At 37.3% G+C, this 24,162-nt stretch overlaps 1 protein-coding gene across 4 annotated transcripts in view; it reads right to left on the minus strand.

The window, feature by feature from the left end:
* The window catches only part of LOC104599352 (Trimeric LpxA-like enzyme), a 63,617-nt gene that overhangs the window by 21,068 nt on the left and 18,387 nt on the right, over window positions 1-24,162 (minus strand). For 3 of the 4 annotated variants that reach the window (XM_088898602.1, XM_088898603.1, XM_088898605.1), the window contains exons 7-12: window positions 20,425-20,557; window positions 13,990-14,069; window positions 12,273-12,533; window positions 12,115-12,191; window positions 10,202-10,293; window positions 4,249-4,331 (exon numbers count right to left, since the gene is read on the minus strand). In XM_088898602.1, coding sequence (XP_088754728.1) covers window positions 4,249-4,331; window positions 10,202-10,293; window positions 12,115-12,191; window positions 12,273-12,533; window positions 13,990-14,069; window positions 20,425-20,557 — 726 coding nt within the window. The remainder of the gene's footprint in view (window positions 1-4,248; window positions 4,332-10,201; window positions 10,294-12,114; window positions 12,192-12,272; window positions 12,534-13,989; window positions 14,070-20,424; window positions 20,558-24,162) is intronic. The other variant, XM_088898604.1, reaches the window with a different exon arrangement.

Below are 24,162 nucleotides of genomic sequence, written 5' to 3' on the forward strand. Positions count from 1 at the left end.
AATGGGTGTTGTTTTTTGTGTGTCCCCAACTCTTCTATCCCCACAAAATTGTGACAGATCCCGTCGTATCCATGTGACCAAATCATCTTAGTCTAATTTCCCTCATTTTATCACCTATTGGAGATAATCCTAGGTTCCTTTAAATGAGTTCATTCCCAGCCCTGTCCATTCTAGTTTTTCCACTCATCTATCTCAGCACAGAATTTCTTCCACACTAGTTTGGAAATGTTTGTTTTTTGCTTCCCAACTCTTCGTTCTATACAACATCGATGACCTTATGACTGTTATATGAAAATCTCCATTCTAGGGGTGAGCATTCGATTTATTCTGTTAAAAACCGAACCGAATAAACCAAAATTTTAAAAACCGAAATAAAAAAGAATGAAAACCGAACCGAAACCAAATTACAAGAAAACCAAAATAACCGAAACCGAAATTTTCAGTTCGGTTTTCAGTTATAAACCGAATTTAATTAGGGTAAAATACAAAAAACCTCCCCCGAAGTTTCTGACCATCATAAAAACCTCCCCTATAGTTTAACTTTAGCAAAAACCTCCCTTCTATTTTTAAGAAAACCGATAAAAACCTCCCTTCCGTCAATGATCACGACGAAAAACGTTAAACTGATTATAATTTTTTTCAAAATACCTATTTTACCCCTCTAGCTACGATGCATGGCACAACACGAGTTCTCTCTCTGCAGCGGTGATCCCTTCGTTTCTAGTTCCAATCGGCTCAATCATTTCTCTAGTGAGATCCCGGCATCACTTGGGAGATTGCCAATGACGGTGAGCTTCGATCTGAGGCATAACAACCTCACCGGAGAAATCCCTCGGAATAGAACTTTTGCAAATCAAGGCCCGACCGCATTCCTCCACAATCCCTGTTTGTGTGGATTTCCTCTCCAGAAACCTTGCAACGGGAATCACCAAAAGAACACCTCAGTGAACCAAAATCAGACAGTGGTATTTGATACCAATCCAAAAAACAGGATTGAAAGCAAGTTTAATAATCTTAATTGTGGTGTCATATGCCGCCGGAGTCACAGTAGTCGGTTTGCTCATCGTCTATGTATACTGTAAAAGAAAAGATTCAAAAAGTTGGTAAAGGAAAGTTGGTCAATGGAGGTGAAGGAAAAAATTGTCTTCTTGCTCTTGTTGGAATGCATTCCTGAGCAACGAAGATTCGGAGCTGGAGTCTGATGAGAAGGCAGGAAGTAATAAAGGAGGAAAAGGTGGTCTGGTTGCGATCGATAAAGGGTTCACGTCCGAACTGGATGAGCTTCTGAGATTGTCGGCTTATGTTTTGGGTAAGGGCAGATTGGGGATCGTATACAAGGTGATGTTGGGTAATGGAGTTGTGGTGGCGGTGAGGAGATTCGGTGAAGGTGGAGGGCAGGAGTATAAAGAATTTGCAGCGGAAATACATGCGATCGGACGGATTATGTACCCTAGTATTGAGAGATTAAGGGCTTATTACTATACTTCTGATGAAAAGCTTCTCATCTCTGATTTCATCTCTAATGGCAATTTGGCTTCAGCTCTTCGCGGTGAGTTCTTCTCCAACTTCTTTTCATTTTCAATTTTTTGAGTTTCCAGACTCTCTCGAGTTTGGATCTACTGCACTTGTCGTACAATTGCGTTTAATTTGTGACAAGTGTTTCATCACACGTGTAATGGGAAATGTGTTAGTGATTAAATGCAAGTGCAATAGATTCTCACACATGTAATATTATTGTTTGTGAACATACGTCCTAGGTCCTACCATATGACAATGAACGAGCACTTCGTGCAAGAGAATATGGCCATTGGATATTAGATATAGAACGTGGTTAGTATTGAGACGATTGATCAATCTCCTTGATGGTGATTGATCTCTTTTGATGACAAGAAGAAATGGGGTATTTACAGATTAATTACGATCTATACTTCCTCGCAGGAGCTAGACACTATCTAAGACTAAGATGGGGATTGTTGTTTGTTGTGGCTCACATTTGGGATCTCCCTGGTTGAATAGATTGAAGAGACGTTGTGGCCCTAAGATCTTTCAATGTTGTCTCATTTTTTTTATCGTTTCTTGAGTTTTCGGTTCTACAGTCCTTAATTTACTCATTCCATGTAGGGTCCCTATCGTCCTCCTGAGAACAAATTCACTGGTAACTGCGCAATCGGCTCATCTTCTCAGATGCCCAGAACAATCCCAACATGCTCAAAGCTCAAGTCCAAACGTGAGCCCCATTGCTTTCGCCACCACCACCTCCACCCCATCCCCATCACTAGATGACGATTCCCCAATAGCGATTCATCCGCCGCCGTTCAACAGGGTGAGTGATGCTGTTGTTGTAGTAGCTTAATCACCTGAAACGGAATCTAAGTCGTCGCTGCTGAAATCTCTCATGGACTGTGCCTGACTGGCCGACTCTACACCCGAACGAGCCGTCAAACCACTTATTCAACTCCGAGAATTACTGTCCAAACGTAGCAATCCAGGGGAAAGAGTTGTCTTTTATTTCACTGAAGTCGGGTTTCTTCAAAAATTGGGAGAACAGCACCAACGTTTGAGACCTCGTCGGAGGATTTCACACTCCCAATTTTTTGCCTTCACCTCCACCGCCCAACTTTCCTTTACTAGTGCAGCTGCAACTTTTTGAATCTTTTCTTTTATGAGCAAACCGACTATTGCAATTCCGGCGGCATATGACACCAAGTGATGTTGGGATCTCGCCAGAGAAATGATTGAGCCGATTGGAAGTAGAAACAAAGGGACCACCGCTGCAGAGAGAGAACTCGTGTTGTGCCATGCATCGCAGCTAGAAGGGTAAAATAGGTATTTTGAAAAAAAATATCATCAGTTTAACGTTTTTCGTCTTGACCATTGATGGAAGAGAAGTTTTTATCAATTTTTTTTTAAATAAAAGGAAGGTTTTTGCTAAAGTTAAACTATAGGGGAGGTTTTCATGATTGTTAGAAACTTCAGGGGAGGTTTTTGTATTTTACCCATTTAATTAATATATATAATATTACATATTATAACCTATAATATATTATTATTGTAAAATATATTATGACATTGAATTTCATTATAATACATTAAATATAATATATTATAATATAAATATATAGCATATTATATATTAAATGTTATATATTGTATATTATATATTACATATTATGTAATGAATTTCAGTTAATTCGGTTATTTCGGTTAACCAAATTTCTAATTCTGAAAACCAAAAACGAAAACCAAAATTCTTAAAAACCAGATTAACCAAACCGAAAAAACCAAAACCAAAATTTTCGGTTTGGTATTTCGGTTTTAACCAAATAAAGGAAGACCCTGTCCATTCTAGTTTTTCCACTCACCCATCTCAGCACTGCATTTCTTCCACACTCATTGTTTGGAAATGTTTGTTTTTTGCTTCCCAACTCTTCATTCTATACAACATTGATGACCTTATGACTGTTTTATGAAAATCTCCTTTCTAGGGGTGAGCATTCGGTTCTATCACATAAGATTCCGGATGTACCCCTTTATTTTGCCCATATTGAGCAGCATTCTCCTTAATCTCTCCCCTGTTATGAATTATTGAACCAAAGTACAGGAGAGGTTACAATGAATTATCTCTCAGCCTCTAATCATAAGTGTACCCTGATTTGCACTTCCATTATTATTAAGCTTACATTGTATATATCCTGCTGTAATCCTACTTATTTTGAAACCTTCTGGTAACTTACTAAACGACCAACGCCAATCCCCACACAAGGCAACATTAAGTTCTTCAAACTTCTAATCCCCAGCCTGCCTGCTTTAATGGATCCTATAGACCTTGTATGAAAAGTTAGGAAAGAAAAAAGTTGTAAAATGGAAGCAATCACCTTAATGAAATCCAGAAGCAGTAGCACTTGCATTACTGGCAGAAGAATGCCTTTCTTATCTAGACCATAAGATCCCTTCACTTTCTATTTTTAATTTATTATATCCTCACTTTTCCATTACTAAATTCACGGTTAAAAATTCAAAGAAATAAAAAAAAAGGTGTCACTGTGTCTGTGTCTCATACTTTCACCTGTGCACCAGCATGTATGTTCCATTTAACTAATTCTGTTTTAAATTCCAAATGGTAATTGGTGGTAATATAACAAGTTCCACTTCACATAACACAAGAATTGTAAATTCAAGTAATTCAAAAGCACTAGTAAGTGCTATTGTAGAACAGCATAAGAAATTTATTAAATAAAAGACACAAACCTCCTCATCTATGGTCTGTAAGTAATGCTTCATTAGGCCACCCCATGTAGCAATTACACTTGCAACATTTTTAAATAATTCACCTGAGAGATAGAATGAAAGAAGATTTAAATATGAAAAGAGAATGAAAGAAGATTTAAATATGAAAAGTGGCTTCATTTATAGTAATAGCACAAGGGATGGAAAAATGAAAAAATACAAATCGTATGGAATAGAAGTTTTCATAACAAAATGATGAATTGGAACAAGAAGTATAGTTCAGAAAACAAAGGTAGATCACTTTCTATTGTTTACCACCACCTTTTTCATTATTAAATATTAATACATATTCAATGCTTTTAATGTTTAGATGGAAAATAAAAATATTATTACAAAGCAAGGGGGAGAAGAGAGAGATACAAAAAAGAAGAATGGAAAGTACAATATGATGCCAAAAAAAAAAAAAGATTTCTAAAGTAGAGACTATATAGCATCCATTGGTCTATAAATTCTCTTCCATTAGGTCTAAGATCATCCAAAGCTCACTTCTGAAACTATAGATAGGCATCTTTACAATCTGACAGAGGCACCAATATCAGCACACAACTGCCTTGAGTCTCTAGATTTAACATAAAAAAATATTCCTGTTCCTCTCTCTCTATAGACCATGACATACTGCAAACCTTCAACTATTGGCAGCACTGCATTACCCGATACTTTGCAATCTGAGATGCCTCCACATGCTTTCTAGTCAAAGCCTTGTTAAAAGATTTGGTTGTGAACGTAGGTTACATGGATAATGGGCATAAGTGACAAAATCAGATAGGTACCAGGCCTCCCCTATGATCCACTCTGTTGCCTTCTTGTCCCCCCCCCACTCTCTTTTCCTTCATTTCCTTTCTCTCTCTTCTCTCCCACCTCCTCTTTCAGTCTTCACACCAAACCCAACAGCTCACTCCCTTGACTTACAGCCTTGTAATGCAAAATCCTTTTCAATTTAAAGCTTTGAGAATGTATTTGGTATGTCATCTAGACAACCAAGGGTGCTAGGATGTAATCTTTTTCTTTTAATGAAATTTTTTCTTGATTCTTCAACAAAAAAAAATTCTGTTCTGGTCACACCAGAGGTGGTGGTTGTGGAATGAGAGGAGTTCGTGGAGGTGGCAGAGATGGAGGCGCTCGAGGTCATGGTATTGGTGGTCATGATGTAGTGAGAGTGTAGCCATTGTGGACAAATGACATGTGGTAAATTGCTACAATGCTATGCATGGCCCGCCACCTACTTGGGACAATCATGTTTGTAACTTTATCCCCCTTGGCCTCCCAAACTGTCGCCCTAACAGATGGGACTACATCAGCTATGTCAGGTACTGGTAATGTTGCATCCCATTCTGATTTGACTCTGCCCTCTGTTCTATATGTTCCTAAATTACATTTCAGCCTTATATTTGCTAGTAAGTTGATAATAACTCCTAACTACACTGCCTCATTTTTTCCATATGTTTGGATGATGATGGATGGAGGATTATGCCACATGGATGATGATGGTTCGCAGAAAGTCCTACATGCTACTAGTACACCATTTTTTTTTTTTGATCAGCCATACTACTACTACACCATTACAGTGCATTGTCAGCAGGGCCATCTATTCTTCCTGCTCTTCAGAGACTGGTTCCCAATTTAGTGTTTGTTCATGAATTACAATGTCAAGCCTGTTATCTTAGTATACATTGTCGTGTCTTTTGTTTAAAAAGAAAATAATAGTCTCGAGTCTTTTTGAACTTGTTCATCCATATGTTTAGGATCATTGTCCATTCCAGCATTACAAAGGTTTCAAATATTTTCTCATTTATTGATGATAATTCAAGGATATCTTGGCTTTATTTAATGAAACTTGTACAAACTTGTTTGATATCTTTCTCTCATTTTATGCTAAAACCAAGAAGCAATTTGGTATTTCTATCATGTTTTTTTTTTTTTTGTTCTGACACTGAAAAATAATATTTTCAACACCCTTTTCAAACATTTTTTTATTCCCATGGCATTATACATCAGTCTTCTTGTTCATCTACAATCCAACAAAATGGGTGACTGGATGGAAGAATAGACATTTTCTTCTTTTGAAAAAGTAAGGTATGTATTAAAATAAAAAGGGAAAAGATAGAATAAACAAGAACAAAGGATCAAACCATTAGAGCCAAAAGCCCAGCTTCAGCAAAAGAAAGCTGAAATGACAGCAGCTAAGCCCAAGAAGGATCCACAAGAGTTGAGGCCATTGACACAACCAGTAGCCCAAACCCAACTGACACCACAAAGCTAAAACAAAACAAAGAAATCCAAAGCAACAACTAAAAACTAAATTCAGCAAAACAAAGTTATGCCGCCATCACCTTTTATCCCCCAACTCCCCTTCCTCTACCATGCACGATACTTGCATGTTAGTGGAATTTTTTTTTAGTATAATTTCTCACATAACATAATTCACCCAATTAGACTAATAACTGGGTTCTTTTGTTATTTGGGTAAGCCCCATTCAGGAAATCACGTAGATATTCCCCCTTAATTACATCTCTGCTAGGGACAGAGAAAGCCTTGTGATTCTGATTCAAAAGTACAAATAAATAGGCCAAACTAAGTATCATTTTTCAGGGTCAAAATGAAATAAGGAACCATAATTAGCCAAGTTTCATAGACATAGCTATAGATGGTTATCTCCTTACATGTATTTCAATATGAAACAAGGAAGAAAAGAAAAATAAAAGGAAGAAAGAAAGGAGTGAGAGGAATAGATAGAATATGGTCTTCCATCTCATGTGGGAAGAAGCACAAGGAGTATCATATTGAAGGGGTATAGGAAGAAAACAAGATTCTTGCTATTTCTTTATTTATTAATTGAGGGTAGTCGTGTAATTTTAGTTTCTTTGTTATAATAAATTAAATAACAGAGGCAGTTGAGATCAGGTAGTTCAATCTCTTTGCTTTCAGCCCTATTCTTCTTTTCTACTTCTTCCCTCTTCTTCTACTTGAACCAGGACAGACCAGGTTGAGTTTTTCTTCTTTTCTTACCATTAAATAGAGTTGTTTCAGACCAGATCACAATTACAATTTTGATTTGAATCTAGTTCTAAAGTTTTCCTTGACTTGATTTTAGATATTAGTTCCAAAAAAATTATAACATACATTAGTATTCATTTGAAAACTTAATCAAGGAAGAAATTTATATGTTGACAGTCCTCTCTATCTACTCCTATCACCATTTAATTAGAGTTCTTCTCATTACCATTACGATTGTAGTCATTTAGTGCTTTGTATTTCTTATATTACTGTTCTACAAATTATTTATCTTGTATGATGAAAGCACTATGATTCTATTTATTCTCTAGAAATTTCATCTTTCATTAGTCAGCTTGCAGCCACCCCTAACTTTTATATCTCATATCGTAGTTGTTTAATTTATAAAAGGGCTTAAGAGTGAGGTATTTTTGCAATATCCCTGTTTCCTCTGTACTGATCAATCTTATTATCAGAAGATGCAAAGAGTGTGTTAGTAGTTTCAACCAAGGTTTTAAAAACCGGCCCAGAAACGGAACCGTTCTAGCTACCGGTTTCTGGGTCAGTGGTTCGAACGTCCGGGTCAAACGGTTCGAATGGTTTGCTATAAGGGCAAATATTTTATGAGTTATGAAATTTGAGAAAGGAGAGAAGAGATGTTGTTGGCTGAGAAAGAAAAAAAAAATAAAGAAAGAAAGAAAGAAAGGAGAGGAAAAAAGAAAAGAAGAGGGAAAGGAAGGAGGGAAGGAGGGAAGAAGAAGGAAGAGGGTGGTTCAACGCTCATCGGCGATGAAAATGGTGACGGCGAAGCGGCGGCAACAGACTCTGAGTTCTCAGATCTTCTTCTCTCTCTTCTTCTTCTTCCTCAGATCTGAGACACGAAGTTTCTCTCTCTCTCTCTCTCTCCTGCAACTTTGTACTGCGAACCACCGTCCGGGTCAAATGAGTCGACAGTTCAACCATCCGGGTCAGCGGTTTTTTGACAAAGTCAATGGTTTTTGACCCAGGAACGGGTTAGGGGTGAAACAGAATCGGTTGCTTGAACGGTTTCCGGGCCAAAAGGTCCTACCATCTGGGTCAACGACGGTTCAAAAACATTGATTTCAACTTTCAGGTTTGATTTCAATAACATAATTATAATCATTAGTTGGTTCAAATTTGGCTTGAATTGCAATGTCCAATTCCTCTAGTATTTATTTGACTTTGAATTGCAGAATTTTAATCCACCTTTTAGTTTTGTTATTCCCTGAGTGTTCAAATTGCAAGGCTCCAACTGACATAAAATGCATCCCAGTAACCTGATTGGAACCCATGCTTGTAATTCCTTTTTATATTTTAATGAACTGGATAATGCTTTGCAAATTTCCTGTGATCTCTTTAGTGTATTGGGAGTTTCTTCTTTTCTTTTACATACACCATAATTAGTGCTCCTCATTTCAGATTTCTTCTACACCATTCTTCATCTTAATTTACCATGATTTGTTTGGCATGCTACAATTTGTTTTTATCAATAACAGAATCATTTTATTAGAAATAAGAAGATACAAGAACAGATAAGTGCAGGGAGAGATAAGCTCTCTTAACTCTCCCCACAATGAACAACAAGATTACAACATAGCACAAAACATTTGATCCCTCCCACACCTTGTTTGGCAAGTGCACCTGCAAAGGAATTAGCACATCTTTCAACCCATTGCAGTCTCACTTCCATACCCTGAGTCAGCCACTTAAATTTCCTTCTTTCATTAATGTAACCCGACATCTCATCATCCTCTAACCAGCCATTACCAATTTTGGATCGCCTTCAATGATCTATCTGCTAATATTGAGCTCCTTTGCCCTTTGGCACCTTCCAAAACAGCCAGTATCTCTTCTCAAAGTGAGTCACCTACATTAATTGGCCTGAGAGCAAGGGAATAACTTTCAGTGGTTTTCTGCATTGATTTTGTAATTCTGTAATTCTGATTTGATTTTCTGCATCTGTTAACTGATAGTAGCTCGTCTCTTGATAACTTTCAGTGATTTTATTATTTTAGGTTTTACTATTTGTTAGTGCTATACATTCTGAAATCTTTTGTTTCGGAATTTTGAATTGCAGAACATCAATTTTTTATCTATTTTAGACCACTATTAATTTTTAGCAAATCTAATCTCCCACTATTCTCTTTGGACTTGATTTATCATTTGATATAATTGATTCTGCAGATGTTGATTCAGAATGGTCACTTTATCCTTTTATCTATTTTTTGCTGTCATTAAATTTTTATAATAAAGTAAGAAAAAAAGATCACCGTTATGTATATTATTCATAGAAGCATAACAAGCTTTAAGGTTACTGAGCTTATTCGCATCCATAAAATTTTGGCACTAGTACTGTTTTTGTTGTTATTTTCATACTAAAGACCATTACCTTATGTTGCTCCCAGACTCCCAGCTATCTGGGGTCTTGGGAAGGTTGGGCTGGATAATGGTTGGTACTATTATCATTAGTGTCATTATTATTTCTTCTCTGGTGGTCAAGTGGAAAGTGTACAAGTACAGGTCTAAGGTATGAAGCACTAAATCACCCCCCTTTCCAAACTCTCTATCAACTATCAAGTATCAATGATTACTTTTAATACTAATAGTAACAAAAGCTGGTTGCATACGAGTATCTTCATTTTTATACAGTTAAACCTATAAATATTCTATGAGAAGAATGCACAATAGAATATCTAAACCGGTACACCATTTTTGTATTTTACTCGACAAGGATACTACAACACAAAAACATATATTTAGTTTCAAACCAGATGCTATATGCTCATGGTTGTAAGCATACATCCTATTACACAAGAAACTATGCACAACAAAGAATGCTGCAATTGACACACTATTTGAGGCCAAATCCAAAATAGGAATGAAATTGCAAAGGAATACTCACTATTGGTACTATGTGGAGTTTCTAATGCCAACTTCATCACTGAATAAAATATTGCTCCAGCACAATCAGCAAAAGACATGTTGTATGATAACCTGTAACCCAATAAGAAAGAAAGTTGTAATAGAGGGCAATCTTCAGTTCACAAACTATCTATCTATTTATATATATATATATATATAGAGAGAGAGAGAGAGAGAGAGAGAGAGAGAGAGAGAGAGAGAGAGAGAGATAGATATTATGTGAAGTAAAAGAGAGTATTATAACATAATAACATAAGTTGGCAAAACTATTGTTGATAATGTGAAGTACTAGACTAGTATTATTATTGCCTACCAAATGGGCATGATTACCACTTCAAGTCATCTCAAAATTGTTTTCAAACATGAATTTATATCTTAGTTTTCATTTGTGCAATAAATTATTTGGTTGATCTATTAGAATCACTTACATATTCTGAGTCTAATTTTTCTTGAACTCACTCCATCATGTAATATTGACTCTTAAAGCTTACAAGACAACTTCATAGTGTATTATTTTGTCTACTAACCCTAGTTTCTTAGCGAAAAAGGCTGTACCTATGCTTCTTTTATCATTTCCTAAAATATCATTATATTGTTTTGCATATTTCACAATGTTTCCACCACGTTTACAATTTTAGAATATCACCAAATGACATTTCCAACATGTTCCTATGTTTAGATGAGCAATAATACCACCGACACCAACATAAACCTTGAATATTAGATGAAATGTAATAAGAAAATATCCGTACGTCTATGTGAGGAAATGTCAACGCCAGAATTTGATCTTTCTTTTTTTTTTTGAAAAAGATAATGTATTATAAAGGGGAAACCCCAAGAGATATTATTAATATGGAAAAGACAAAAAAAAGTACAGTGCAAGAACAAACAACTATCACTTGGGTTGGCAAGCAACATCCGCTAACACCATTTAAGACATAAAACAAACATAGCCTAGTGCAGAATGGGGAGGGACAAAACCATAGTTTTCAAGGCGCCAAGGCGAGGCTGGGCGTTAGGGGGGTGCCTGGTTGCCTAGTCGCCTAGGCGATGGATTTTTTTATATAGAAATCTTAGATCATAGGGTAGTTTCCTAGGTACCATAGCCATATTTCCTTAATAATTATTCATAATTTTCATAAGAAAAGTATAGAGTTCATTTTAAAGTATAGAAAATGTGTTGATTAGACAAAATTTTAAGTTCTTCCTTACTTATTGGTTCAGATTTTAAAGTCTTTGAGGGTTCAATACAGCATTTAGCAATGTTTGTATTGATTAAATCCTAACAAATAAGAAAATAATAAAAACAAATTAGTATATAAACACACAAAATGAATATTTTAGTTCAATAGTGCCTATTTTATAATTATAATGTCAAAAAATAAAGAATAAAAAAGTATTTTACAATACATAGTACAAAACTTCTTGGTGATTAGGCGAGGCGAGCCTCAAAGGGCGCCTTGTTGCCTAGGCATTGCCTAGGCGCCCGCCTAGGCGTCGCCTTGACAACTATGGTCAAAACTAATTCAGGCTGCTCCACTCCACTTTCAACTAGGTAATCTGTGAAAACACACTTGTATATCTTCCTAACCATGAAAATATATACTTCAAGTTGCTTGTAGATCTTTTACCTCTCAAAGGAAATGTGTTTCATAACTAAGACAACACAACAAGAACATGGAAGGGTGCATATTAATCACACAGACTACAATCATTTGATGGTACTTTAATACTCCAGGGATAATAAACAAAAGAACAACAAAAATAGAATGCCAGTAAGAACCTAATTCCTTCTTTTAAAAAGCAATCCTTCCACTGGTCCAGTCTTCCTTTAAGAGGAGTAAATAACAGTATAACACATAAAGGAAGAGTAAATAACAGTATAACACATACCTAAGTGAATTCACTTCTAGGATCACATTGTCTTGTTTCACATTTTCATGAACAGCCCTTAAAAATGTTGCTTCAACCTGAAAATTATAAATGGGTTAAGAAAACAACTTGCTAGACAAAATGGGGATTTATCAGTATCAATATCACACATTAATCACCTCTCTCTCAAAGTAAACAGAATCATCTTTAAAATCTTCATTATCATCAACTTCAGAATTAGCAATGTCAGAGTCAGGCCTCAACTCTCCTGAAGGTGGAAGAACACTGCCATCTTGAGTTGATAAATCTACATCATCATTTGAATATTGCATCAACTCCATAAGTTTGTCTGCAGGAATGGGTGCAACTGAATGCTTCCATTCATCTTCTTGTCCACCTTCACAAACTGACCAAATATAACCAGCTCCTGAAACACCAACCTGATAAACAATGCTTAAAAATGTAAGATGCGAAAAAGAAGCACCTCATTGATTGTACAGTGTACTAATAAGATATAAGAATATAGCAAATTTTCATTTAGAATCCAAGGCCTTAGATATAATTAATATTCAAATTTAACATTCTATAATGGTTAAAAGAAAATGAGCAATACCAATACTTGGTGTAATGGTAAAACCTCGGTATATCAAGTGACTCAAGTGTGAGAACACGGGTTCAAGCCTCTGAATGGCCATTTTGTATGTGTGTGTAACGTGAGGCATTACCCAATGTTGGTCCCAGTTATATACATACATACACAAATACACACACATATGTATGTATGTATGTATATATATATATATGTGTGTGTGTGTGTGTGTGTGTGTGTGTGTGTGTGTGTGTGTGTGTGCATAGTTTTAAAGGCGCCAAGGCAAACCTAGGCGACAAAGGAGCACTTAGTCGCCTGGTCGCCTAGGCAGGCACCTAGGCATCGCTTAATGTCTAAAAATAAAATAAAATAAAAATGGGATGAACCCCAAATACAGAAGGGCAGAGCCCCTATCTTTCTACCGGAAAAAGAAACGGACCCCTATTTTTTGTTCCAGAAGAAAAAGAAGAAGAGAGGAGGAGGTGGAGGAGGAGGAAAGAAAAAGAAAAAGAAGGGGCGGAACCCCTGTTTTTTGTTCCAGCAGCACTGCAGCAACAGGAGCAGAAGGGGCGGAGCCCCTGTTTTTGTTCCAAAACAAGAAAAAGAAGAAGGGGCAGAGCCCCTGTTTTTTGTTCCAGAAGAATAAGAAGAAGAAGAAGAAGAAGAAGAGAGGAGGAGAAGGAAAAAAGAAGTTCCAAAACAAGAAAAAGAAGGGGTGGAGCCCCTGTTTTTTGTTGCCGAAGAAGAAGAACGAAAAGCATACTTTTGTGATCGATTTGCCTTTCTTCTTCAAAGACATACAGCTTGGAACATGACGAGGATATCTCTTAACTCGTTTGATAGAACTCATCTTCGAATATTTTATCTATTATAAACCTTAAAAAGATAAGAAATTAATAAAAATTTTATTATGATATAAAAGAAATAAAGATAATGATTCGGTGCATCGTGTCTATATTTATATCATATACTTAAGTATAAAAAAATATTAAATATGAAAAAATTACAATTGTTATAGAAACATCGTATGGCGTTTGGGCGAGGCAAGACCCAACAAGCGCCTACACGCCTAGGTGTCGCCTTGACAACTATGCGTGTGTGTAACAATAATAATAAAATCAAAAAGAAAATCACACCATGAATTGATTGGGGCTGCTGTTTGTACAGAAACTAAGGAGGTGACAAGCTTATGTATAAAAATATATAAACAACTATCGTTTCCAAAAGTTGATTTACAAACATCAGAAACTAAGAATATATAAGGTAAAAATGGCAGAGATAAAAGGCAATAGATCTCCATAACTAACCTCAGCAGAGTCCCAACATTTTGTATCAGAAAACTCAGACGTCAACTCACCATTGGAAGCATCCAGAGTGCTATTAACTGCTGAAAATTGAACATCTAAAAATAAAAGCATGTCCTGATACAAAATATAGAACCCTCACTACACATGCAAACTCTCCAATAGACTCATCCATATTACAACTAGGACTAGGCCATAAATATCCAAAGAATAAAATAAAAAACCTGAAAAGGCATATAAATTGGAAATAATATATACACAATATATTTCACCCTTCAAAATAAATTCCAATCAAAATTTAATTATAATTGACAAAACTAACTGTATAATTTCAATTGCATATTAGAAGCGAAAAGACTAAAGAGAAATTACGTGGTACAATCGAAAAAAAGTAGGGCTGAAAAACATGAGAACACAGGTATGAGTATGAGAACGATCATTTTATGAAAAAAAGAATGCCAAAGGTTAGCTCCATATCCAATCTACCTTTCCCAGAACCCCAGATAGCTGGGACCCATTAGAAGCAAATAGAATGACAAGTTCCCTAACAAACTCTATACATCCAAATCAACTTAAACCCCAAGATATATGCATAATAATATAGACACGGGTATGGAAAACAATAGAAGAATCTTCATATCGAAAATCCAGAATATGTATATGCAGTTATCTTTTTCGATGCCTGTTTTTGACATAGTATCCCTTCAATACTCATACCCCTCCAGTTTATAAAAGTTGATAAGTTTCTTCTATATGCTTTGATTGGTTAAATATTGTATGTAGAATGTTCTATTTTTTTATTAGGGGTAATATGGTCCTCTTACCTGTCGCTTATGTTTGCCCTAATACAGTAATGAAATTACCTTCCACCCCACTATTCTATTGGCTCCAATATTCTGTTTTATCCCTTCTCTCTCTTTCTCTTCTTCCAAGAATTCCAACTCAGAAAAAATGGTATCAGAGCAATATTTCTGATTATACAGACTAATCTCTTCTCTTCCTCTCATCCCTTTCTACCTTTTGATTGACAAATACATAGAGAAAGTGGTTCATTTCTGGACTGATCAATAGGTAGTTTCAGCCTCTTTTCTTCCTTTTTATTTATTCTTGGTTGCTTTACAAAGAAGATCTGTTGTTGTGAATGTACGGCTCAAAAAAAGCGCAAAGGGCATTTTGTACCCGAGGCGCAAGGCACAAAGCGAGGCACGCACCTTTCCAAAGGCACAAAATGAAAAAAAAAATGCTAAAAATTAAAAAATGCCAAAACATCATTAAAAAAGCCAAAAAATTCATAAAAAAACAATAAACTTAAAAGTCATTAAACAAATTATTAATTAAAAATATAAACTGTAAAACATGTTAATTAAAAAATATAAAGTGTAAAACATAATACAAAAAAATATAAACAGCAAAACATATTAATATTAATTAAAAATATTAAACATAAAAATATTTTAAAACTTCAGATACATAAACATAACATGTAAAACATATTTAAAATTAAAATTTAAAAATAAACTCAAGCATAACATATAAAACATATCCAAGCATGTAACACTCCCAATCTCTTTATTCTCTTGCTAATTGCATTACTCCAAATAGCTAATATGATGTTAAACATTATGAATTCCTAATTCTACAAACCGCCTTTGTACCAAGCCCCTCAAGGCAACCCCAAAAAGTCACTTGCCTTATGAAAGTGCTCTGCCTGGGGGCTAGGCAAGGCACATACCTTAAAATGCAGCCCACCTGTGCACCCAGCCACGCCTTTTAGATCACTGGATAAGAAGAGACATAATTGTATCTCTACCCAGCTCCCTTTCATACGCAGGTTGTACCTGCATGTTTAGGATTTCTGTGAAGGTGTCGGAGTGTTCCACAAGCTTGATTGAGGTTTCTGTGTGATGCAACAGTAATTAGCCCTAGTGGAGCTCTCGGGTATCTAAAAAAATGTGAAGTTGTTTTGTCTTGTTTATGCTTCCCATTATAATGTTCTCTTACTGTACATTTTTTATGACTAGCAACTAGTAATTTACAACACCTTTCAAGGTTTGGGTTATGCACTTGTGGTTCAGGTGTTTAATAGGGTGTCTGCTGCAGCATTGGTGGGCCCAACGGTATATTCAATGTTGTAGTCGTAGCCCATTCATTAATACATTCACTTTTTCTGGTAGCTAGTTAGTACCTGATGATTGAATAGATGCTCGAGACTATTGGTCCATGCGAATGATGAACCTCCGGCCCATGAGATAGACCCTCGACTTTTGGACTGGTAGCACCAAGGCCAGTGTTTTAAAAATGCAAGGTACTAAAAAAACGCAAGGGCCATTTTGCGCGCAAGGCGCAAGGCGCAAGGCGCAAGGCGCAAGGCGCAAGGCGCAAGGCGCAAGGCGCAAGGCGCAAGGCGCAAGGCGCAAGGCGCAAGGCGCAAGGCGCAAGGCGCAAGGCGCAAGGCGCAAGGCGCAAGGCGCAAGGCGCAAGGCGCAAGGCGCAAGGCGCAAGGCGCAAGGCGCAAGGCGCAAGGCGCAAGGCGCAAGGCGCAAGGCGCAAGGCGCAAGGCGCAAGGCGCAAGGCGCAAGGCGCAAGGCGCAAGGCGCAAGGCGCAAGGCGCAAGGCGCAAGGCGCAAGGCGCAAGGCGCAAGGCGCAAGGCGCAAGGCGCAAGGCGCAAGGCGCAAGGCGCAAGGCGCAAGGCGCAAGGCGCAAGGCGCAAGGCGCAAGGCGCAAGGCGCAAGGCGCAAGGCGCAAGGCGCAAGGCGCAAGGCGCAAGGCGCAAGGCGCAAGGCGCAAGGCGCAAGGCGCAAGGCGCAAGGCGCAAGGCGCAAGGCGCAAGGCGCAAGGCGCAAGGCGCAAGGCGCAAGGCGCAAGGCGCAAGGCGCAAGGCGCAAGGCGCAAGGCGCAAGGCGCAAGGCGCAAGGCGCAAGGCGCAAGGCGCAAGGCGCAAGGCGCAAGGCGCAAGGCGCAAGGCGCAAGGCGCAAGGCGCAAGGCGCAAGGCGCAAGGCGCAAGGCGCAAGGCGCAAGGCGCAAGGCGCAAGGCGCAAGGCGCAAGGCGCAAGGCGCAAGGCGCAAGGCGCAAGGCGCAAGGCGCAAGGCGCAAGGCGCAAGGCGCAAGGCGCAAGGCGCAAGGCGCAAGGCGCAAGGCGCAAGGCGCAAGGCGCAAGGCGCAAGGCGCAAGGCGCAAGGCGCAAGGCGCAAGGCGCAAGGCGCAAGGCGCAAGGCGCAAGGCGCAAGGCGCAAGGCGCAAGGCGCAAGGCGCAAGGCGCAAGGCGCAAGGCGCAAGGCGCAAGGCACAAGCAAGGCGCATGCCTTGTTGAAGCAAGGCGCAAAAATGGAAAAATTCTAAACAACTCAAAAAAATGCTAAAAAATTCAAAAAGAAATGCAAAATATTAAACACATTATTAATTAAATATATAAACTTAAATGAAAAACATATTTAAAATCAAGCATGACATATAAAACATATTCAAGCATGTAAACTCTTAACCTCTTTATCTTCCCAACTACATTAATTCAAATAGCCAATGTGATGTTTAAGTGTTATGCATTCCTGATTCTATAAGGCACAAAAAAGGTGCATGCCTTGTTGAAGCAAGGCGCAAAAATGGAAAAATTCTAAAAAACTCAAAAAAATGCTAAAAAATTCAAAAAGAAATGCAAAATATTAAACACATTATTAATTAAATATATAAACTTAAATGAAAAACATATTTAAAATCAAGCATGACATATAAAACATATTCAAGCATGTAAACTCTTAACCTCTTTATCTTCCCAACTACATTAATTCAAATAGCCAATGTGATGTTTAAGTGTTATGCATTCCTGATTCTATAAGCCTCATTTGTACCAAGCCCCTCAAAGCAAGCCCAACAAGTCCACATCAGGGTCTTAAATTCTTAATCCCTATAAAATAAGGTTTTATAACTTGAAGTGTCTTTTAAAATATCTTTTATTTGAATGAATGAATAAGCAACATTACCAAATTCAATGGAGGGTCCCTGATTCTAATAGCTAATATGATGTTGTTATGCATTCCTCATTCTATAAGCCGCCATTGTACAAAGCCCCTCGAGGCAAAAGCCCAAACACGTCCATATCATGGTCTCAAAATCTTAATGCCTACAAAAAAATGGTTTTATAACTTGAAGTGTCTTTTAAAAATATATTTTATTAGAATGAATGAATGAGCAACATTACCAAATTCAATGGAGGGTCCCTCCACAGAAATAACCCCAAAACTTAACATGGCCACCAAAGATCATGGTTTGAAATGTCCATAAATTTCCTAATATTTCCATTTCCATAGGTAGCGACACAAAATCTTACTAGAATCAACAAATTCCCTAGTAAACACTAACAGCACTATGTAGAGTACAAAGGATAGTATTATAACATAATTTGATGACAATATTATAGATATGTAGAGTAGCAATGTTATTACCTGCCTAAAGTACTATATTAACACTTTGTGTGAGCTTGATATTCATTTCAAACATAAAGTTAAATATTAGTTTTTGTAATAGATTATTTGGTTGATCTAGAAGAATCATTTGCATTTCCATGAGTTTAAATTTTTCTTGAACTCATTCTATCATGTAGTTTTGAATCTTAAGGTTTAGATGACAACTTCACAACATATTATTTTTGTCTATCTTTGTTTCGATTTGGAGAAAGATAATAATTTAAAAAGGTGTGCCTATACTTCCTTTATCATTTTATAAAATATCATTCTATATTTTTGCACATTTACAATGTTTCCATAGCTCTTGTAATTTTTACAATATCTCCAACATGTTTCTATGGTTGGATCACCAACAGTTCCACTGACATCAACATTTTAAACCCTTCCAAAGATAATCAACCTAGCCACATAAGCATGCAAAAGTACATCAAACCAAAGGAGCATATGCAGCAGTCAACTACCAACTAACTTTATCCCAACCCTTATCTTCTTCCTAGGCACCTTAATTCTCTTCAGAATTCACTGGGAAGAATCATCAACCCCACTCTTTTGCAAATTTCAGCATCATTCCCATTCATTAAGGTTGTGAATCACCCTATGCACTTCCTCAAGCATACCCACTAATATCAGTAATTTAGGCAAAGTTGACTCCTCTTGACTTTCTCCATCTCTTTCCACCAGTCCCTTAAAGAGTCTCTTCAGCAAAAGCATTTCCATCTGAAAAAAAAAAGGCTAAGATTTGGTAATTTGAAACTCATGCCACACCACTTGCTCAATTCAAAGAATTTCCCCAAGACACAGCATTATCTATAGATAGGCATGGGAAAGATGACAACGCATTGTAGGACTTAGCTAATTCCAAAAGTTTCCTGTTTCTTAGAATATTATAGACAATTGACCATCTTCATTTTGCAAGATATTGACTCCAATAAAATAGAGCATCCCAGTGCACGAGGCTCCCACCAATGCGGGGTCTGGAGAGGGACAGATGTACGCAGCCTTACCCCTGCACATACAGAGAGTCTGTTTCCAAGATTTGAACCCTGGTCAGCCAGGTTGCAATGGAGCAACCCTGGTCACCAAGGCCCACCCTCAAGATATTGACTCCAATACAAAACCCAATAACTGACTCCATAAATTGAAGTTCTATTTTTCTTAGACTAGACCATTTGGCATAACTAATCATCAACAAATTCTTGACAAAAGACTCAAATGCAAACCTTTGTTTGATGTCCTATGTTTCTCCAACTGATCCAAAAGTTAAAGATAGGAACAAGGTTCATAGAACCACCACTCACCCAAAATCCAGGCCACCCCAACGGTTAGATGATGACATAAAAGTGCAATCTGTAGAAAGATGATGAGGTATTCTATTGGAGTTCCACTCTTCTAGATTAGAGTTCTGAAGGGTGTAAAAGGGAGTAAAAGGGAGTTGCAGAAGTGCAGTCTAGAGCTCTTGAGTTTTTATCATTTCTGATATACTGTATCATGTCCCCTTCATTTTCACAGCATCAATATAAAGCTCACTAAGTTACCAAACAAAAAAAGTGAGCTAAACATCCTGAACAAACTTGTGGGTACGTAACTGGTTGTTATGGAAAAATTAGTAAGATATCCACCATCTTTCAGTAACTTTTATAGGCTTGGGAGTAATCTTGTAGATTGCATTGTCATCACAAACACATCCGTATAGGAAACAATACAATCATTTTCCAAAAGCTATTCTCAGAAGATAGTTGATCCAAATATGCCCTTGTGTCTCCAATTCATGTCTCAAGCCCCACACCTTCACCAGACCTTCAGAGACTTCTAATCTTAAAAACCATTAAAAAACTCAATGCAAAAAATGCAATAAGGTACATTAAGAATCATACGGAAATGTGGACTACGCACATTTCCACCATATCAAATGACAATAGAGGATAACAAAACCATCTAGAAAATTAGGTTGGAAGATGAAGCATTAGTAGTTTACATGGATTTTCTGCAACTCCACCAGTACTGTCAGCATCATACTCAAGCTCCTCATCACTATCTTGTTTTGTTGGTTGGGGAAGTAGAGATACCTTTGAGTAAGCAGGAACAACACATTGTTGCCCAATTACAATCTGTAAAAATATAAGAAGTTAATACATAGAAGCACAGCAATAAATTTGGAGAAAAGAGGCAGTCAATAAATCACCAGAAGAATGAATTTTTCAACCTGAACATTATACTCCAAAGAAAACATTTATTGAAAAAATTGTAAAAAATAGTAAAATGATAGATGATAAACCATGCTATCCTTCTATACAAATCACATATATGACTTCAGTTTGATTTGTGGGAAAAAGGTGAGAAGCTTATATGTCATTATTATTGTGACTAAGATGAGAGATAGCCTACACTATTATCGTTTGACCAAGGCGGTCGAACCGTTCAACTCGGTCACTGGATCACGGGTTGCACACTTAATGTATGTGCAAACTTTCAGAGGCCATAACTTTGCACTCAGATGTCCGATTGGGGTACTTTTTTATTTTGGGTAACTTCTTGAGATCTATGCATCCCAAGGTGTCAAAGCCGCATTACCCCATTATTTTTTCCAAAAAAAATCCTGTTTTGGCCTCAAATTGCAACTTTTAGCATTTTTTACAAATAAAAAATTTAAAAATACAAATTGAATATAAAATGATGAATATATTACATGTAAAATAAATTTGTACACTATTTATAGATAAAATGTGCTTATACATGTGTGTGTATATATACTATATTTGCTGACATGGCTTGTCTGACATGTTCAACCTGGCCGGTCAAACTGGTGACCCGTGACCCAGAGGCAAAAACGGTTCAGCCTCCAGGTTGGTTTTTAAAACATTGGGAAAACCAGACCTGGTGTTATAAGAGGAATCAATGTAGGAACAGGCTGATGCAAAATGTATTATAAGTATATGGTCAGGTACAAAGAAGATGAACACAAGAAGGTTTCTGCCAAGAATCTGACCATTAAATCTATGCCCACTCCAAATACAGTGTAAGGCAACTCAGGCCATCAAGCCCACCATCCCTCGAATGATGAAGAGTTCAATTCTCAAGAAGAGTCTGGTTCTGGTTCTGAATCATCACCCAAAAAACACCACCAGCCGACTCAAGGTGCCAATTCAAACATAAAGTTGTGTCTTCAAAGAAGACAAAGAAGAGAAGAGAGAGAGAGAGAGAGAGAAACAATGTGAGAAAGGCTCAAAAGTATGCCAGCGATGCCAGCCATTGCTTACTGCTGTATTGAACCCTCAAAGACTTCAAAATCTGAACCAATAAGGGAAGAACTTAAAATTGTCTAATCAACATATTTCTTCTTCCACCTTTTCTTTTCTTCTTTTCCTATAATAAAAATAGGGGTTCAGCCCCTATATTTTTTTAATTTTCTTTTCTTTCTTCTTTTTCTTCTCATAAATATGTTGATTTTCTAGATTTAAACATGAAGTTTATAATTTTCGTACGAAAATTATGGATAGTTATTAAGGAAAGATGGTTATGGAACCTAGGGAACTACCCTAGGATATGTGGTTTTTACTTAAAAAAATCCATCGCATAGGCGACAAAGCGCCCCTTGTCGCCTAGCCTCACCTTGAAGCCTTGAAAACTATGATATACATATGGATGATGTGTCATGGCTTGACTCATCCAACTCGAACAGTTGAACTGTTGACCCATAACCTAGAGGCAAAAACTATTCAGCCTCCAAGTCGGTTTTAATTTATCTTTTAAATGGAAGTAGATTATTTAGCCTAATAACATATCATTGATATCTCCATTTCAATATAATTATTTCTTTATTAATAATTATAATTTAATATAAATATATCTAATGTATATAAAATAATAGTCAAATTGAAATGGAAATAGATACAAATAAAGTTAATGAATTTTAGGCAATTTAGTGGAGTAATGGAGAGGAGAGAGAATTAGTGGCATGAGCTATTGAAAGAGAGTGTTAATGGCATAATTAATGAGAAGAGATAATTAAAGGAATTGGTGAGAAAGAGGAGTGAGAGTTAATGGTGAGCTAATGAGAGGAAATTAGTCTTAAAGCTGATTGGCCACTTTAGTTATTCTGTCAATTTTAAAATTAGACAAATTTAAAAAAAAAAAAAACAAAAAAAAAAAAGATAAGTGCCTTTCAAAAACAACCAAGAAGCAAGAAAGTGCCAAGTTGGCATGTTCCCTATTCACCAAAAGGATTGGTACTTGGTCCTTGTTTATTTGCACTAATAATGGGTTAATTGACTAAGCATATTCAAGAGGAGATCCCATGGTAGCGGTTATTTGCTAAAAACATAGCATTAATAGATGAAACCAACAAAGGATTAAATACACAATTAGGTTAAATAGCGTATAAGCAAGAGGTTTTAAAATAATGAAGACTAAAAAAGAATAAATGGTTGACTGTCCAATTGCCATTATTCCATCCTAGTCAATGGGGTAGTTAATGATTTTTTCCCAACTAGTAGGGGTCTGAGACAAGGTGATCCTATGTCACCTCACCGTTCTTTTTCACTTTAATCGCCAATGCTTTTAGTAGACTCCTCTTAAAAGCAAATAGAGCCGGATCTCTAAGAGGGTAGAGAACAAGTAGAGATAGAGTTTCAATAACCCATCTCCAATTTGCAGATGGCATAATAATCTTTTGTGAAGGTTGTGATTTGATGGAGGTAAGGAATCTGAAGGATTTAATAATTCACTTTGAGAGGGCCTCAAGTTTAAAGGTAAATTTTGAGAAGAGTTGTGTTGTGGGAGTTCACTTGAACAGAGAGGAGTTGGAGTCTATAGCAGCCTTGCTAGAATGCACCTGCTCTCAGTGGCTTCTATCCTACCTAGGACTTCCATTAGGTGCAAATTCAAAGGAAAGTAGGTTCTAGAACCCGGTGGTGGAAAATTTCAAAAAAAGATTGGCAACTTGGAAGAGAAACTATATTTCCAAGGGGGGTAGAGTTACATTGATTAAAGCAACTTTAGCCAACTTGCCTTTGTACTTCTTGTCAGTCTTTAGAATTCCTAAAAGGGAGGCAAAGAGGTTGGAAAAACTAATGAGGGATTTCTTATGGGAACCTAGTGAAGAAAAAAAAAGATCACTTGATTAGGTGGGAGGTGGTGTGTCGGAGTAAGGAAGGAGGCCTAGGATTAGGGAACATGGTGAGCAAGAATGAGGCTCTTTTAGGTAAGTGGCTTTGGAGGTGGCCCCTGGAGAGGGAGAGGTTGTGCATGTAGTAGTGAAAAGTATCCATGGCTGTTCCGAATCAGGTTGGGATGCGGGAGTATCCCAAAGGGCTTTGCTCACAACACCTTGGAAGGTCATCTCTGACATTCTCCCTAAGTTCCTCAGTTTTGTAAGGTACGATGCTTGCTTTGGAAACTCCATTCTTTTTTGGGAAGATACTTGGGTGAGCTCTCAACCCCTAAAAGACTGTTTCCCTTCTCTCTATTCCATCTCCCTCTTTAAAAAGAAACCCATTTCTTGGTTCCTTTCCCACCCGGTTTGCCCTTTGGCCTTAAATTGGGATTTTGGGTTTCGAAGAGGGTTAAGGGATGAAGAATCTCTTTGCATTTCAGAGCTGTTGTTGCTTCTAGATTCGGTGTGTTTAGACCCTCCCTAACCCGAATAAAAGAGACTGGTCCTTAACCCCGGTTGGATCATTCACTTGTGCTTCTTTCTTTAAAGCCCTTTGTTCCA

Source organism: Nelumbo nucifera, chromosome 2, assembly GCF_055504915.1.
Source record: "Nelumbo nucifera cultivar China Antique chromosome 2, China Antique-T2T, whole genome shotgun sequence".
NCBI lineage: Eukaryota > Viridiplantae > Streptophyta > Magnoliopsida > Proteales > Nelumbonaceae > Nelumbo > Nelumbo nucifera.